Genomic DNA, 17,578 nt, shown 5'->3' with positions numbered 1-17,578 from the left:
GAGTTTCAGTACAGTACAGATGTTTAGAAGATCAGTGATAAGCACATGTTTTGCATTGTTTGTTTTTAAACTGAAAGTGTTCCTGGCATGGCTAAGTCAGTTCATATTTTCCAATGTGTTCAAAGACAGAATATTGTATGGATTGTGTCTTTTTGCTTGTTTCACAGGTGTTTGGATTTGCACAACTGTTGCTTCCTCTGTCATGAGTGTTGCTTATGTACTGTTAATGTTAGCCTGCTACAGGTATGGATATGGTATGGATATCCTAGGGGGAAAGTAATACTGGCAATTGCCTTATCAGGATTTGGGAACGTCCACTGGGCTTGCCCACTTGCACAGACATTCCCTCTTCCCTTTCAGGTTTGATGATAACTGTGGTTAGCCTGGTTTTCATATGGGCATTTTTGCCGGCGACAAACCGCGGTTGACAGTGTGGGGTAATAGTGAGCTTGCTATACTGTGGTCTGGGCAAACTGTGGTTAACGAAAATGCCAATGGAGACATAATACTAACTGAAGTCATCTGTGGCACTGCTGCATCAGCACTCAGTGAAACTGGGTGTTTTCTGCAACCCTGTGGGCCAAGACCCTTGCTAAATCCATAAATGGAGAATGCTTTTTCATGTGGTCTTCCCGTGAAAGTGCTCCAACTATTTCCCTAACAAAGAGGCAAGACTTTGTGGTACTGTCATAAGCCGATGAAGTTGGATAGAAACTGTGGAGGGTTTTTATATGCAACAATAAATAACTTTTTTTTAAGGTGAACTTGTCCTAGGCAAGAGAGAACTGATTATTCCTGGGGAGTCTGCAACTGAGCTTCTCTTGTGGTGGTGACATATATGCCAACTCCCTGGGATCCTAGGTGCCCGACCACCCACAAAATTGCCCATGAAGGGGCTAGGCACCCACAAATTTTGGTGCCAGGGCCATGCACGCCAGTGTGGTGTAGTGGTTAAGGGCAGTAGTCTCGTAATCTGGTGAACTGGGTTCGCTTCCCCGCTCCTCCACATGCAGCTGCTGGGTGACCTTGGGCTAGTCACACTTCTCTGAAGTCTCTCAGCCTCACTCACCTCACAGAGTGTTTGTTGTGGGGGAGGAAGGGAAAGGAGAATGTTAGCTGCTTTGAGACTCCTTAGGGTAGTGATAAAGCGGAATATCAAATCCAAACTCTTCTCTTCTCATGGCCTCGGGCACTCACGGCTGCGGGGGCAAGTTGGCACTTCTGGCTGGTGGTGGCGACACACAAATTTCCTTCTTCTACGTGTGTGATAGATTCTTAGGGGAGAAGTAGCCAATGTGGTGCCCTACAGATGCCGTGGGACTACAATTCCCATCAGTCTAAACCAGCATGTCCAATGGTCAGGGATGATGGGTATTGTAGTCTAGCAATATCAGGAGGGCACCACGCTGCTCCTGATTTTTGGTATCTGGCTACTGATGCTAAAATCGAGACTTTCCCCTTCTTGTGTCATACAGATGTTAGAAGAGGTGTGAAGGTAGCCTTCCCTAACCTGGTTGCTTCCACATGTTGTCAGACTACAATTCCTATCACCCCTGACCATTGGACATGCTGGCTGGGGATGATGGGACCTGCCTTTCAAAAGATCCAGATGTTACCTACTAGAGCAATGCCTTCAAACATTTTAAAAAATGCTTTCCTCACTAGAAAACACATAAAGAAACTGCGGGCAGGCAAGAAGTGCTACTTTTTGACGGAATCGGAAATTGTGCCATCTACTCAATGTGTGGTGAGTTTTTACTCCTAACCTCCTATTTCCACCCCTATATAGGAGTTTTCATTCCTATACCTGAAGGAGCGTCTCCACCCCCATCATTCAGCCTGGACACTGAGGTCCAGCTCCGAGGGCCTTCTGGTGGTTCCCTCACTGTGGGGTTACAGGGAACCAGGCCGAGGGCCTTCTCGGTAGTGGCACCCAACCTGTGAAAGGCCCTCCCACCAGATGTCAAAGAGAAAAACAATTACCAGACTTTTAGAAGACATCTGAAGGCAGCCCTGTTTAGGGAAGCTTTTAATGTTTGATGTTTTACAATTTTAATGTGCTGTAAGCTGCCCAGGGGACGCGGGTGGCGCTGTGGGTAAAACCTCAGTGCCTAGGACTTGCCAATCGTATGGTCGGCGGTTCAAATCCCCACGGTGGGGTGAGCTCCCATCTTTCTGTCCCAGCTCCTGCCCACCTAGCAGTTCGAAAGCACCCCTAAGTGCAAGTAGATAAATAGGTACCGCTTTATAGCGGGAAGGTAAACGGCGTTTCCGTGTGCTGCGCTGGTGCTGGCTCGCCAGAGCAGCTTCGTCACGCTGGCCACGTGACCCAGAAGTGTCTGCGGACAGCGCTGGCTCCCAGCCTCTTAAGTGAGATGAGCACACAACCCTAGAGTCGGACACGACTGGCCCATATGGGCAGGGGTACCTTTACCTTTAAGCTGCCCAGAGTGGCTGGGGAAACCTAGCCAGATGGGTGAGGTATAATAATAATAATAATAATAATAATAATAATAATAATAATAATATGTCAGGGAACTGCCATCAGCTCAGAGGTGAGAGATGGAAGGGCAATTGTGTTATAGGGAGCTTCCAAAAATCTTGCGAAGCAGTTCCTCTTCCGGCGAAGAGGAAAGCCCCACCTCCAGTGGGGAGGAGGTGCAGGGACCAGGGGATGTTAGGGAGAGCCTCAACACCGAGCCTGAGCAAACTGGAGAGGCGGGAAGTATGCCCCTGCCAGCACCCATTCTGCGCAGTAGGCTTCAGTGCAGGGAGGGATGGAAAAGGTTGGGGGTGACACAACTTTTATGCTGGGGGAGGTACAAAAACCAAGCACTCCCAGATTCTGCTAGCAATTGAGCCAGACATGAACTTATGACGCTCTTCACTGTAAATAGTTTGCACCAAGAATCTGGAAAAGACAGGTCGGAGTCTTGCCTGTTTACTCTCGAGCAACCACATCATCACCTGAAATAATAATAATAATAATAATAATAATAATAATAATAATAATATATTACTTATACCCCGCCCATCTGGCTGGGTTTGCCCAGCCACTCTGGGCGGCTTCCAACGAGAGATTAAAAATACATTAAAACATCAGTCATTAAAAACTTCCCTAAACAGGACTGCCTTCAGGTGTCTTCTAATCATCAGATAGTTGTTTATTTCCTTGACATCTGATGGGAGGGCATTCCACAGGGTGGGTGCCACCAACGAGAAGGCCCTCTGCCTGGTTCCCTGTAACCTCACTTACCGCAATGAGAGAATCACCAGAAGGCCCTCAGAGCTGGACCTCAGTGTGTAGGCTGAACGATGGGGGTGGAGACGCTCCTTCAGGTATAGGGCTTTAAGGGTCAGCACCAACACTTGGAATTGTGCTTGGAAGCACAATAGTTATATTTATATCTTTTGCTTCCAAATTGTGTTTGTGGCATGCCTGCATAAACGAACCGTCCTTTCTTTTTGTCTTTACATCAACAGCTAGCACTGGGAAGATTCACCGCTTACCAAATCGCATACATAATATGGGGTATGTGATAACTTGTCTCTCGGGCCTTTGGCATAAGTTCATAGGGGGCTGGTGTTACCATCCCTCTCCCCCGATCCCATGTTGACAACTTTTATCTTCCATCCAGGTTACCTGATCATGCATCTGATGCAGTTTGTAGCTGGGATGATTCTTGTGTACGTGATTATTTTGCCCATGGTACATGGTGAATGGGCCAAACTTCTGGACAAGTGGGGAACTGTGATGTAAGTGTCAGTTTTCAGAAGAATAGCTCTCTTTTCTTAAAAATAATAACGGCTTTTTATAATTTGTAAACGAAAAAAAAGAAAAAGGCTAACTTCTTTTGTTAATGATTACTTTATAGTATATATTACAGTCATACCTCGGAAGTCAAACGCCTTGTGAGTCGAATGTTTTGGCACCTGAATGCTGCAAACCCGGAAGTGAGTGTTTTGGTTTGCGAATGTTCTTTGGAACCTGAACGTCTGACGTGGGTTCCGTGGGTTCCTGCAGCCAATCAGAAGCCACAATTTGGTTTTCGAATGTTTTGGAAGTCGAAGGGACTTCCAGTACGGATTCCGTTCGACTTCTGAGGTACGACTGTATTTTATATAAAGCGCTTGAAGGTTTTAACAGCTAAGCACTGTACAGATTCCACTAAACAAATAAAGATATTTTTTTTTTAATTCACTGATGAGGGATTGAGGATTGGAGTGATTGTTCTGTGGCATAGGAGCCAGTTCCTAGGGTCTGAGGTCCCTTTGCTCCCCCGCATAAAATATTTGAGGGAGTCGGGTCCCCCAAAGTTGATGGGCATGTGTTGCGTCTTGTGATCAATTTGGGGGGGGGCATGCAGCAGACCCATTGAAGTTAATGGGCATGCTTATCTTAGGTCAGGCAGGTCCAAAGTCCATCTCAGGGGCCTAATCCAGCCCGCTGGTCGGTTAAATCTGCCCCCTGTGGCAGTTTACTTCCAGGGTTTTTTTTAGGATTGAAGCTGTTGAGCTCAGACCTCAACAGCTTCAATCCTATAAAAAAAGGTCAACAACCCTGGTCGGCCCTTTGGGCTGCCCTCACAGCCCTTCACTTCATCAGATCTGGCCCTCTTTGAAAAAAGTTTGTACACCACTATCTTAGGTTCATTCAATTCAAGTAGGGAGTGGGTGGAGCTGTGGTCTAAACCACTGAGCCTCTTGGCCTTGCCAATCAGAAGGTCAGCAGTTCGAATCTGCGACGGTGAGCTCTCATTGCTCTGTCCCAGCTCCTGCCAACCTAGCAGTTCTAAAGCATGCCAGTGCAAGTAGATAAATAGGTACCACTGTGGCGGGAAGGTAAATGATGCTTCTGTGCGCTCTGGTTTCTATCACGATGTTCCATTGTGCCAGAAGCGGCTTAGTCAAGCTGTCTGTGGACAAACGCTTCGGCCTGAAAAGCGAGATGAGCGCCGCAACCCCAGAGTCGCCTTTGACTGGACTTAACTGTCCAGGGGGTCCTTTAACATTCATTTCAGTTGGTCTGAGTAGAACTTACCTGAAAACAACTCTTTATCTCCACTTCTTTGCAGTGGTTATAATTTTCTTAAAATAGCTTTATCTTCCTTTTCTGCCTCACAGTCTTTCATTTGTCCTCGTCATGCTTTTGAGGAGGCTGGAGTTGTTTGCAGGTTCTCGAGTCTTTCTTCAGCCGAAGATTTCACCAAAAGACGACCAGAGACCTCTGGCACTTGACAACAGGTTGGTATCAGGGAGTGAGACTATTCCTGGTCTTCAATTCCTTGAATAAAGGTATTCCATTAGGGCACCTAGGAAAATCACGCAAGATGGGAAGATGGGAAGTCTCCCTCAGGAGGTTGTGGACTTTCCTTCCTTGGAGGGTTTTAATCAGAGATTGGATGGTCATCATGGATGCTTTTTTCTTTTTTTTTGAGATTCCTGCATTTCAGGGGGTTGGACTAGATGACCCCTGGGTCCCTTCCAACTCTACAATTCTATGATTGTATGAGCTATCCCTGCAGAATGTTATATTTATAAAAAGGCCACCACTGATTATCTGTTTCTTCATTCATTTTTTTTAACGGTGATGAAACTCCTGCTTTCTCCCTTCCCGCAATCTGAAATCCTCCCTCTGTCACATGATTCTTCTGAACATGTCGTTCAGCTCCAAGTTGCAACTCCTTCGAGTCCCTAAACGAACCTTCTATGACACCCACAGTCCATAGTCTTTTTCAGAACCAGAATTTACCTTTAAACCCATGTTGCAAAATGGCGCCCACCTTTAATTTTTTAAATCATATACAGTGGTGCCCCGCAAGACGAATGCCTCGCAAGATGGAAAACCCGCTAGACGAAAGGGTTTTCCGTTTGCGATGCGCTTCGCAAGACGAATTTCCCTATGTGCTTGCTTCGCAAGACAAAAACGTCTTGCGAGTCTCACCATTTTTTTCCGCTTTCCCCCCCTTTTTCTAAGCCACTAAGCCGCTAATAGCCTTTTAGCAGCTAAGCCGCTAAGCCTTTAATAGCCGCTAAGCCGCTAAACCACTAATAGCACTAATCCGCTTAGCCGCTAATGGGGTTGCTTCGCAAGACAAAAAAACCGCTAGGCGAAGAGACTCGCAGAACGTATTTTTTTCGTCTTGCGAGGCACCACTGTATGACTCTCTGTCTCCTCCCTGTCTTCAGATTTCTGCCTCTGCTTGTCTTTTCATATTCTGGTCTGCCTATATTCCTTATTAAAAACCAATAAACCAGGCATAATGAACTTAGTGCTCTTCAGATACTGTTGTACTACAATTCCCATCATCTCCAACCACTGACTATGGTGACTGAGGCTGATGGGAGTTGCTAGTCCAATAATGTCTACTTTGACTCCCCCTGCTGCAAACAAAGGGAATGGCAGTGGTGCTGCTTGTGTAATTCAAGTCAAAGTGCTACCCTCTTGTATTCCAAGAGAGGTGATTAATGGGGTGAAATCACTTATGTCTATTTACCGTTATTTACATGCATTTGTATATCTGTATTTTCTTGGAAGCAACAAGCTCTTTCTGACACCTTCTTTTTGTCCAGGGTTAATGCATTAAAGCTTTTTCAACCGTTCAACAAGTACAGTTAGCGCAAATTCAACAACTTTAATTATATAGTACTATATGACCTTTATGGGACGGGGGTGGTGCTGTGGGTTAAACCACAGAACCTAGGTCTTGCTGATCAGAAGGTCGGTGGTTCGAATCCCCGTGATTGGGTGGGCTCCCGTTGCTCAGTCCCTGCTCCTGCCAACCTAGCAGTTCGAAAGCACGTCAAACTGCAAGTAGATAAATAGGTACCGCTCCGGCGGGAAGGTAAACGGCGTTTCCGTGCGCTGCTCTGGTTCGCCAGAAGCGGCTTAGTCATGCTGGCCACATGACCCGGAAGCTGTATGCCGGCTCCCTCAGCCAATAAAGCGTGATGAGCGCCACAACCCCAGAGTTGGCCACGACTGGACCTAATGGTCAGGGGTCCCTTTACCTTTACCTCATATGACCTTTATTTCCTTAAGCTACGCGCAGGAACAATCACTAAGCATTTCTGAATATTGTAGCAAACTCAGTGCAACCGCATCTGCCTTCAAATTCAGACTTGGAGAATATTTATGCTTTGGTCTGAGCTATGTTTGCTGCAGTTTGAAAGCAAATACACCTGGTCCTGCCTCCAGTTTTTTTCTGTGGGGGGTGACTGTGGAACTGCTCAGCTGAGACATCTCTTCCTTTTCAGGAAAGCCTTTGTAAACTTCAGCTACTTTTTATTCTTCCACTCGGTGGTGGTGGGTTTTTTTTCCTGCCTCATGAGAGTGTTACGCAGCACTGTCCTGGGAGCCTTCCTGGTTGGACGATTGGACAGGCCAGTGATGCCAAAGGGCTTTGAAGGCTGTGATAAAGGTAAGCACCCCAAGAGAGGGATGCTCTGGATGCTGGGAAGTTCTCAAAATACGGAACCGATCTACATTTCCAATGCATCGTGGCTTCATTGTGGGGATGGAAGGGTGCATTTGGCATCAATAGGTGAATGGTGTTTATTTCACTGTAGCATACAAGTCTTGGGTTGCAATGCTCTTGATGGACCACTACCACTCGAACCCCATCCTTGTCTGCTTCTGCCACATCCTGGATACCAAAATCAGACAGAGGCAATGGCAAAAAGTCAATGGACCCACCGAAAACACGGACATGCGGGAAATAGGTAAACTATCAGAAATGCTGGGAGTCAATTTAACAAAGCTTATATGTTTGTGTGTCTCTAGCTGTTTGTTTGTTTGTTTGTTTGTTTGTTTGTTTGATATACTGCCATTCACCCAAGGATGACAGGGCAGTTTACAGTACAGTGGTACCTCGGGTTAAGTACTTAATTCATTCCGGAGGTCCGTTCTTAATCTGAAACTGTTCTTATCCTGAAGCACCACTTTAGCTAATGGGCCCTCCTTCTGCTGCCGCGCCACCGGAGCACAATTTCTGTTCTTATCCTGAAGCAAAGTTCTTAACCTGAAGCACTATTTCTGGGTTAGCAGAGTGTGTAACCTGAAGTGTATGTAACCTGAAGCGTATGTAACCCGAGGTACCACTGTACAGTCAAATCTCGGTTTCCGAATGCCTTTGTTATTGTACATTTCGGCTGCCAAAAACCTGGAAGTAAATGCTCCAGTTTCCGAATGATTTTCGGAAGTCGAATGTGCTACACAGCTTCCATTTTGAGTTTCCCTATTGTATCGAGGCTTTCCCTTTCAGCTTTTGGTTGTCAAACATTTCGGAAGTCAAATGGCCTTCGATTACATTCGACGACCAAGGTTTGACTGTATTAAAAATATGTAACATAGTAACAAGCAAAACAATAACACACACACACACTCCATAGTTTAAAAGGCCATTGATTAATTAGCCAAAGGCCTGGGAGATGAGGAATGCTTTTGCCTGGTACCTAAAGATATGTTTCGCAAATCGTAACTCTGCAGTTGTGAGGATGGCTCCAAATATCGCTACCACCAAGGAACTGAAAAAACGTACACATTAAAAACTGTTTGTCCTGGAAATTTCTAATTCTTAAAAACCCAAGCCCTTCTTCCCAAGAACATGAGGTTCAGAAACTCAAAATTTGTTCTGGGCTAGCAAGGGCCAATGGGACGCGGGTGACGCTGTGGGTTAAACCACAGAGCCTAGGACTTGCCGATCAGAAGGTCAGCGGTTCGAATCCCCACGACGGGGTGAGCTCCCATTGTTCGGTCCCTGCTCCTGCTAACCTAGCAGTTCAAAAGCACGTCAAAGTGCAAGTAGATAAAGGTAAACGGTGTTTCTGTGTACTTCTCTGGTTCGCCAGGAGCGGCTTAGTCATGCTGGTCACATGACCCGGAAGCTGTACACTGGCTCCCTCGGCCAGTAAAGCGAGATGAGCGCCGCAACCCCAGAGTCGGCCACGACTGGACCTAATGGTCAGGGGTCCCTTTACCTTTACCTAGCAAAGGACAAACAAAAAAGACTTGTGCCCCACTTATTCTTAGGATTGCCAACGTTTTCATCAGCCCACTGTTCCTGGGTCTTGTAACAGCAGTTGGATGTGAGGACATTATCAGCGTCTGTGCCACGAAAAGCTTCCGCTACTGATTTCTGCTGAGCAAGCTGCTTTTAAGGGCATAAGAGCCAGCCAGTCCCCACCCACCCCATCCAGTTGGCAACACTACGTATTCTTTGAAAACCCCATTCACTCACAGCAGCACTGTTCAAATTCCATTCTAGGGTTTTGTTTTGTTTTTAAAGTCTCTGCTTTCGCAGCTGTACCATTCGCTGTCCAAACACTGAATGTTATAAGTACTGTATGTGATTGAGGCTGACAGCTTGGCTAGTTGGTCCAACCAGGGCCAACCAATCCATGAGGCAGCAGATCCCAATTATTCTTCCCTTGTTCCTGATGTAGATCTCCACTTACCCCTTCTTCCCTGACGGGGAGGGAGGCACCATTCTGTGGTTTGCTCCAGGAGCCAACCCTAGGTCCAACCTACCTGTCTTTTGTGGTTGTACTGAAGGGCCATTAAAATGTTGTTCTCTATATGATCCCCAAAACTCTTTGAGGCATTTTCTCCTCTCTCATATTGTTATGTACTGAGTTGAATAGGATCCAAACTGCAGCAGTCTGATTGGTCCTAGAACAATAGGATTCAGAATGCAGCAGTCTGATTGGTCCTAGAACAATGCAGCAGTATGATTGGTTGGCAGGAACCACCCAATCATGCTCCAGATAGAAGTGAATCCACAACCGGATTGGCTTACAGTAGAATTCCGGAATTAGCCAATCATGTGCAGCCCATTGTGTAAATAATGTATATAAAGCAGATACTTTGAGGGGACATTCATTCATTCCTCCTCACCACTATGAGCTGAATAAAGAGCATGAAATCAATTTGCGACTCTGAGTATATTTCACATATGTTATCCCCAAACCCCTACCTTTAAGGGGGGGGGAGGTTTTTACACCAGCCAGAAAGACAAGGCTTTTTCTTGTTGTTTAGATGTTACAGTGAAAATAGGCCTCTCTCAGGAATGTCTGGCAGAGATAAAGAGCAAGGTTGAATGGATGTTATTGTAACCCCAGAGGGAGGGAGGCTGAAACAGGAGGAAGGAGGGACTGGAAATAAAGCTAAATTCTACACCATTTCCCGTAAATCACGTGTTTTCTGGGAAATCAAATGATCATCCGTCCCAGAGGGTATGAAAAAGGCTGGCAAGCCCAGAGAAGGGAGGCAGGCAATGAGCATTAGCTTGCCTGTACCATTTTTGTCATGGCAAAATAAATAATTATTTTACTGCAGTCAATTGACTTCTGAGTTGAAATATACTCGGAGTCGCAAAGTGATTTCATGCTCTTTATTCAGCTCATAGTGGTGAGAAGAAATGAATGAAAGTCCCCTCAAAGTATCTGCTTTATATACATTATTTACACAATGGGCTGCACATGATTGGCTAATTCCGGAATTCTACTGTAAGCCAATCAGGTTGTGGATTCACTTCTATCTGGAGCATGATTGGGTAGTTCCTGCCAACCAATCATACTGCTGCATTGTTCTATGACCAATCAGACTGCTGCATTCTGAATCCTATTGTTCTAGGACCAATCAGACTGCTGCAGTTTGGATCCTACTCAACTCAGTACATAACGTGAGTGCTCCGAGGGACAGGAAGAAAAGGAAAGGTCCTTCAGCACAGTCATTAGTTTGCCCCAGGGTGGGTTACGACAATTAAAAGCCTAATTTTAAAAAAGGATTAACATTCAAGAGAATAGGGTTGGTCCCAAGATATGTATTTCAGGTATCAAAGGCCAGGGTAAAGAGGTTCGTTTTAAGCCTCTGATGAGAGTGGCTTAATGAAAGTTCCAGACACACATCTGTGGGAAGGGAATTCTACAACTTTGGGGCTGCTACAGTGAATGCCTTTTCCAGGGCTGCCATCCCATAAACAGCTGAGAGTGATGGAACTACCAGGAGGGTCCCCTCCGCTGATTTTGACCTCCATGATGGTCTGGAGGGAAGGAGGTGGTCTTGCAGATATTTGGGGCCTAAGTTACTTTGAGCTTTAAACACTAACGTGAGCACCTAGAGTTGTACCACAGCTGCAAAGCTACCGGGAACCAGGCAGAGGGCCTTCTTGGTAGTGGCGCCCTCCCTGTGGAACGCCCTCCCATCAGATGTCAAAGCAATAAACAACTACCTGACATTCAGAAGACATCTGAAGGCAGCCCTGTTCAGGGAAGTTTTTAATGTGTGACATTTTAGTGTATTTCTGGTCTCTGTGGAAGCCGCCCAGAGTGGCTGGGGAAACCCAGCCAGATGGGCGGGGTACAAATAATAAATTATTATTATTATTATTACCTGGAAACAAAATGGAAGCCTTATAAATAAGGTATAGAGGTTGTGGTGCATGCATGTTGCTGATGTTTGAAAATTTAATTGTCCGTCTTGTTTTTAGCTCCCAGGGTATCAGGCAGAGCCAGGAAAAGATGGCTGTTGCTTTACACGCTTTTGAACAACCCCAGTCTCCTGCAATTCCGGAAGCGAAGACTAGGATCTAATCCTGTGGATTTTCCACAGCCCTGTGCTGTCCCTCCAGGCGATCATTCGACAGACCAATTGGTGCGTTGGGATCAGCATGTTTAATATGTGGACTCTACGTGGACTGTAGAGATGCCGTTCCTGAGGATGCAACGACGAAAGCGGCGCAAGTTATACTTGCTGAGAGTTCTAAAAAGATAACCTGTTGTATTTCCACCACATTATGTGTCATGCCTTCCCTCCACATGCAGCCTGCCTGCTGCAATCGTTAATAAACTATACACAAGCCATTGGCTCTAGGAAGATTTAGGTAATCTCTTTGAAGACCACACAAGCATGCACTTTTTGTGTGTGCTGTCCCTATGAATTATTTGACACTTTCCCCCCTGGCTAGACCCAGGGCTGTGCAAAGCTGGTAATGGGCCCAGCCTGGACAGAAAATGTAGGCCCCATTTCAAACTGCTCGTGTCGTGCATAAAAAGGTAAAGGTAAAGGGACCCCTGACCATTAGGTCCACTCGTGACCGACTCTGGGGTTGCGGCGCTCATCTCGCTCTATAGGCCATGGGAGCCGGCGTTTGTCCACAGACAGCTTCCGGGTCATGTGGCCAGCATGACTAAGCCGCTTCTGGAGAACCAGAGCAGCGCACGGAAACGCCGTTTACCTTCCCACCGGAGCAGTACCTATTTATCTACTTGCACTGTGACGTGCTTTCGAACTGCTAGGTTGGCAGGAGCAGGGACCGAGCAACGGGAGCTCACCCCGTCACGGGGATTCGAACCGCCATCCTTCTGATCGGCAAGTCCTAGGCTCTGTGGTTTAACCCACAGCGCCAACAAGTAACAGAACAGAGCAAATACTCAAAGTCGGCCTCCTCAGAATCATAGGCCTGTGCCAATTACTCCCCGTCCCAGCTCCTCGCTCTGTTCTGCCCTGCCCTGCGCAGACCAGGGGATCTAGAATGGAAGCACATCTGAGGTGGGAAATCAAGATAGACACTGGTTTAATAACAACGAGTTTTTGGTTTTTTCCAAGTTGCCAAACTGCAATCCTGAGTTTCCAAACCAGTGACTTGAGCTGGTGTGTGCATGATTCCAAAACTGTTTTCAGATTATTTGTTCTCAAGGTTCCTTCATTAGTTCTACTCGCTGAAAGTTTTCTTTAAAAATGTTTGACGTTTTACTATGTTTTTATATGTGTTGTAAGCTGCCCAGAGTGACTGGGGAAACCCAGCCAGATGGGCTGGGTATAAATAATAATAATAATTATTATTATTATTATTATTATTATTATTATTATTATTATTATTGTTGTTGTTGTTGTTGTTGTTGTTGTTGTTGTTATTATTATTATTATTTATTATTATTATTATTGAGCAGCTGCTTCCAAAGCTGGTTGTACTGTACACTTACTGGTGTAGCTGAGCCTACATAATGGAAACCTTGCCTTTTCTTGCTGTGTCTTCCATTGAAATTGATTTTGAGTTCACGTTGCTATGTTTACTGCTGACAGGTGGGGAAATAATTTGGGGTGTTCCATTAGGACTTTCTTATTCTGCGTTCTCGATGTTGTTGGACTATAACTCCCATAGCCCTGACCACCAGCCATTCTGGCTGGGGCTGATGGGAAATGGAGTCCAACAACACCTATAGGGGCAGAGGTTCCCCATCCTTCACATCACATGTATGCACTTTTACCAGTGTATTATTCTTATGTAAGGTAGGGGAACTCATGGTCCACAGCTAGTGCTGGATTTATGTATAGGCTAAGTAGGCTGAAGCCTAGGGCCTCTAAATCTAGGGGGCCTCACCAGCCTGCCCGCTCCCCAGCAGGCAGTCTCCTCCTCCCAAAATTGCAAACCCAATACTTCATGTGAGGGCAGGACTACTTGGGCCTCTAAATCTAGGGGGCCTCGCCAGCCTGCCCGCGCCCCAGTGCCGCAGCCTCCCCTCTCCCAAAATTGCAAACCCAAGACTTCATGCAAGGGCAGGGCAACTCAGGCCCAGCAACTATTAGACTCAGGGCAAGCCAGTGGGGCCCAGTTTGAAGCAGTGGGGCGCAACTTGAATTTTTTTTTTTGTAGGGCCCCAGTTCACAGCCAAAGTCTGCAAAATCTTATAGATATAAATAAAATCCATCTAGATTGCTCTAGTGCAGGGGCCCCCTTAGGAGTGGCCTGTGGGGCCCAATTTGGCCCAATTGCTCCAATTGCCTTAAGGTCAGCCCTGATGAGACTGTGCGGGGGTTGGACTGACAAGCCCTGCACCCTCTAGGTCCCCGGTGTCACCATTCAGAGTACAAACTCAAGGACTTGTTATGGAAATAAAGGGGGGGGCACTTATTGGTAATCAGTTTTGTCACCTCTTCCCCTGCAAACCCCGAGACAATGAGCCCAGACACCTTTTATTCACAGTCACATAAGCACTACACTAAAGCATGGCCATAAACGTGTACGTTCAACCATTGAAATATACACCCAATATGTAGCAATGCAGATTTATGTTACCGCTTTATGAATGAATACTGTGCTTTATGAATGGACTCTGTATTTTGTGAATTACCTAAGAGCCATCAATAGGAAGCTCTAGAATCTGACAGCTAACCAATTGGGTACTACCAACAGTGACCCCTATTGCTGAAAGCAGGTAACCAGCAGGGAATGTTTCAGCTCAGCCTTTGCACTGTTGACTGAACACCCCCTGCTGTGCAGATAATGGAGAAAGCTTGTAAATTGTATCCTGTAAAAGTGGCGTTTCCCCTTCGCATTAACACTCTGGCACAGTCAGCATTGGTATTTACAGTCTTTATTACATATATACAAGAAACAGCTACAGTTCAGAATTACGCGTCTGCACCCGTTGAGTCAGATTCGGGAAGTGGCTTCCTACGATTCCCCTGGGTCTCTGGGTGGTTGCAGGGCTCTACAGCATCTCTGAACCCCTGTTCCGCCTCTTCTGTCCATTGCTTCTCCGAATCATCCCTGACATCTCACTTCTGGCATCCTGGCCAACTCAATTACGCTGGTGAAAACCCTGGTGCACCAGAAGCACAGAATAGCAGCAAATAAAATCTGCTCATACATCAGCAACTGATAAGACTTGTCAACCAGTTCTCCCAAAGTCTTCCAAAATTATAAAGCTCCAAAATGCAGGCCAAAAGAGAGCAGGTCTGGGAAGAGCGAGGCATACAATGGGTACCACCAGTGAAAAGGCCCTGTTCTGTGTAGCTCCTCCCTGTTATTTGATAGGGTGCCCACTTGCCCTCCTTCTTGACATGGAATGCTCTCTATTGGAGTCTCCAGGTCCAGTACAAAGACCATAAGAAAGGAGAGCAGGGACCTTGAAGTTCCCAACAGCTGTTAATCAAGCAAGCAGGCACACAGGTCACCTTTGTAACAGTCAAGATGCCTATGTCCTGGCCAGGCCTGCACCCAACCTTGTTTTTGTACAATCTTGTTTGTCCTCTGGAACCAAAATTATATTATCGACATATACAAGCAGAAAAGTTGTTTTGCTTCATTTGCAAGGAATTGTACAAAACAAAGTGGCACTAATAAAGAAAAGTGAGCTATGAGATTCAGGTGAGGGTCAAAGGCCTTGTCAATCCCAGCAGGTATATAAGAGGGTGACCCAGCCTGCCCAGGCCTCCGGCCTGCCCACCCAGGCCTCAGGTTGTTAAGGAGGAAGGGGAAACAGGAGTATTACACATGTTTCCTGCATCACGCATGTTATTGATAGCCATGATATATGGTAAACGTAAAGATTCTGGGGTTGCACTGCACATCTCGCTTTGAAGGCAGAGGGAGCCAGCGTTTGTCCACAGATAGCCTTCCAGGTCATGTGGCCAGCAGGACTAAACCGCTTCTGGCACAACGGGACACCATGACGGAAACAAGAGCGCACGGAAACACCCTTTACCTTCCCGCCACAGTGGTACCTATTGATTTATTAGCACTAGCATGCTTTCAAACTGCTAGGTTGGCAGGAGCTGGGACAGAGGAACTGGAGCTCACCCCGTTGCGGGGATTCGAACCGCCAACCTTCTGATTGGCAAGCCCAAGAGGCTTGGTGGATTAGACCACAGCGCCACCCTGATCCTATGATAATATGATATATGGATGCAGATGCAACACCAGTGAATACCTGTCTTGGCAATTTGGGCTGGACATTTTAGGTGTCAAAGGGAAGTGTTCCTCCAATTTGTTTTGGGGTTTGTGGAGAGGGACAACGAAAAAGTATTGTTGCACCTGAAAGCACTTCAGAAAGCTATTATAGCATAAAGTATCATGGATTAAAATCTCAGATAGACTGAAAACTTAAAACAACTTCAAAGCTTCATTTATACTATCAGTAACCTTGATAGCCAGCCAAAATGTCCTTTGCGGCTGCTTAGCGACCACATATCAGAAAGGATATGTTTGTGTGGACCTTTCTTCCTACACAGGCTAAGAACAAAGAAGCAGGATAGGAGCGAGGTGTGAGGATCATGCTGGAACCATGATGCAAGCCGTTTGGACTTTGCTACTTAACACTGGGCCTACATAGTGGATCTTCTCATGCATGTGAAGAGGGCAATATGGAGACCAACCTGGATTTTAGCAATAGTTAATGCTGCTTTGCGATCTCTATAAAAGCACTTATTTCTCTGTTCCAGTCGAGAGAAGGCAACACTCCAAAACACATGTCTGTAGCACCGTTTTCTTTTCTGCCTGAACTTTTCCCTATTTCGGATGTCTAGCCAGGTTACTTTCAATTTTGGGACTATCAGGCTTCATTAACGTGTGACTCCAAAATTCCGGATCCACCCCCCCCCCAAAAAAAAATCTGACGCAAAAATCTGACCCAAACCCAACCTTGTTCTATTGACTCCGAACCAATGCCAAAGTGGTGCACTGGCTTTGTGCCATTTTGTGCAACAAACTGTACAGTCCCCCAAACTCAGCATTTGAAACTCAAACTGGGGTCCATAGGGATACCCCCAAACCCGACCTTGTCCAATTGCCAATGTGGAGTGCTATTTGGTGCCATTTTGTGCAGCATAACCTGCTTTCTGCACTGCCCTCAAACTGTCTTGTCTTGACACACAAAAGCATGTCATGACATGACATGATTGACATCTCCTGTCATGACGCACAAGGCATGTCACGACATAAGGCACACCATGTATGTCATGACATGCCTTGTCTATCATGACTTGGTGGACATGTAATGATATGCCTTGTATATCATATATCATATATATCATATGCCTTGTAATAGTGCCACTGTATTCTGCTCTGGTCAGACCTCACCTGGAGTACTGTGTCCAGTTCTGGGCACCACAGTTCAAGAAGGACACTGACAAACTGGAACGGGTCCAGAGGAGGGCAACCAAAATGGTCAAAGGCCTGGAAACAATGCATTATGAGGAACGGCTAAGGGAGCTGGGCATGTTTAGCCTGGAGAAGAGGAGGTTAAGGGGTGATATGATAGCCATGTTCAAATATATAAAAGGATGTCATATAGAGGAGGGAGAAAGGTTGTTTTCTGCTGCTCCAGAGAAGCGGACATGGAGCAATGGATCCGAACTACAAGAAAGAAGATTCCACCTAAACATTAGGAAGAACTTCCTGACAGTAAGAGCTGTTCGACAGTGGAATTTGCTGCCAAGGAGTGTGGTGGAGTCTCCTTCTTTGGAGGTCTTTAAGCAGAGGCTTGACAACCATATGTCAGGAGTGCTCTGATGGTGTTTCCTGCTTGGCAGGGGGTTGGACTCGATGGCCCTTGTGGTCTATTCCAGCTCTATGATTCTATGATTCTATGATATCGTGATATGACCTTCATTGTTGTGCATTGTCATTTTGTTGACACTGTTCCAAGTGGGCTGCGTGATCGCCTCTGTTAATTGCTGCAACGGTGTCAGTAATTCAGGAAACATCTCAACAGGCAGGCTGCAGGATATGCAACATTTTCTTTATGCTCGTATGAAGTAAATATTTAACCCGATGTTTGCTTTCTGTCCGTGGCA

The 17,578-nt window shown here is 46.1% G+C and overlaps 1 protein-coding gene across 2 annotated transcripts in view; it reads left to right on the top strand.

Annotated features, from left to right (window-relative positions):
- LOC114587755 (stimulated by retinoic acid gene 6 protein-like) overlaps positions 1 to 13,023 on the top strand; it is a 48,620-nt gene extending 35,597 nt beyond the window's left edge. Inside the window, exons 11-18 of one of the 2 annotated variants that reach the window (XM_028712449.2) lie at positions 168 to 243; positions 1,666 to 1,747; positions 3,484 to 3,532; positions 3,639 to 3,756; positions 5,125 to 5,244; positions 7,258 to 7,421; positions 7,570 to 7,722; positions 11,490 to 13,023. In XM_028712449.2, the coding sequence (XP_028568282.2) occupies positions 168 to 243; positions 1,666 to 1,747; positions 3,484 to 3,532; positions 3,639 to 3,756; positions 5,125 to 5,244; positions 7,258 to 7,421; positions 7,570 to 7,722; positions 11,490 to 11,677 (950 nt within the window). In that variant the 3' untranslated portion in view covers positions 11,678 to 13,023. The remainder of the gene's footprint in view (positions 1 to 167; positions 244 to 1,665; positions 1,748 to 3,483; positions 3,533 to 3,638; positions 3,757 to 5,124; positions 5,245 to 7,257; positions 7,422 to 7,569; positions 7,723 to 11,489) is intronic. The other variant, XM_028712450.2, reaches the window with a different exon arrangement.
- The last annotated feature ends 4,555 nt before the right edge of the window (positions 13,024 to 17,578 follow it).

This window comes from Podarcis muralis, chromosome 17, assembly GCF_964188315.1.
Source record: "Podarcis muralis chromosome 17, rPodMur119.hap1.1, whole genome shotgun sequence".
NCBI classification, from domain to species: Eukaryota; Metazoa; Chordata; class Lepidosauria; order Squamata; family Lacertidae; genus Podarcis; species Podarcis muralis.
Note: the sequence above shows the minus strand (reverse complement) of the source record. Positions and strands in the feature narration are given on the sequence as shown.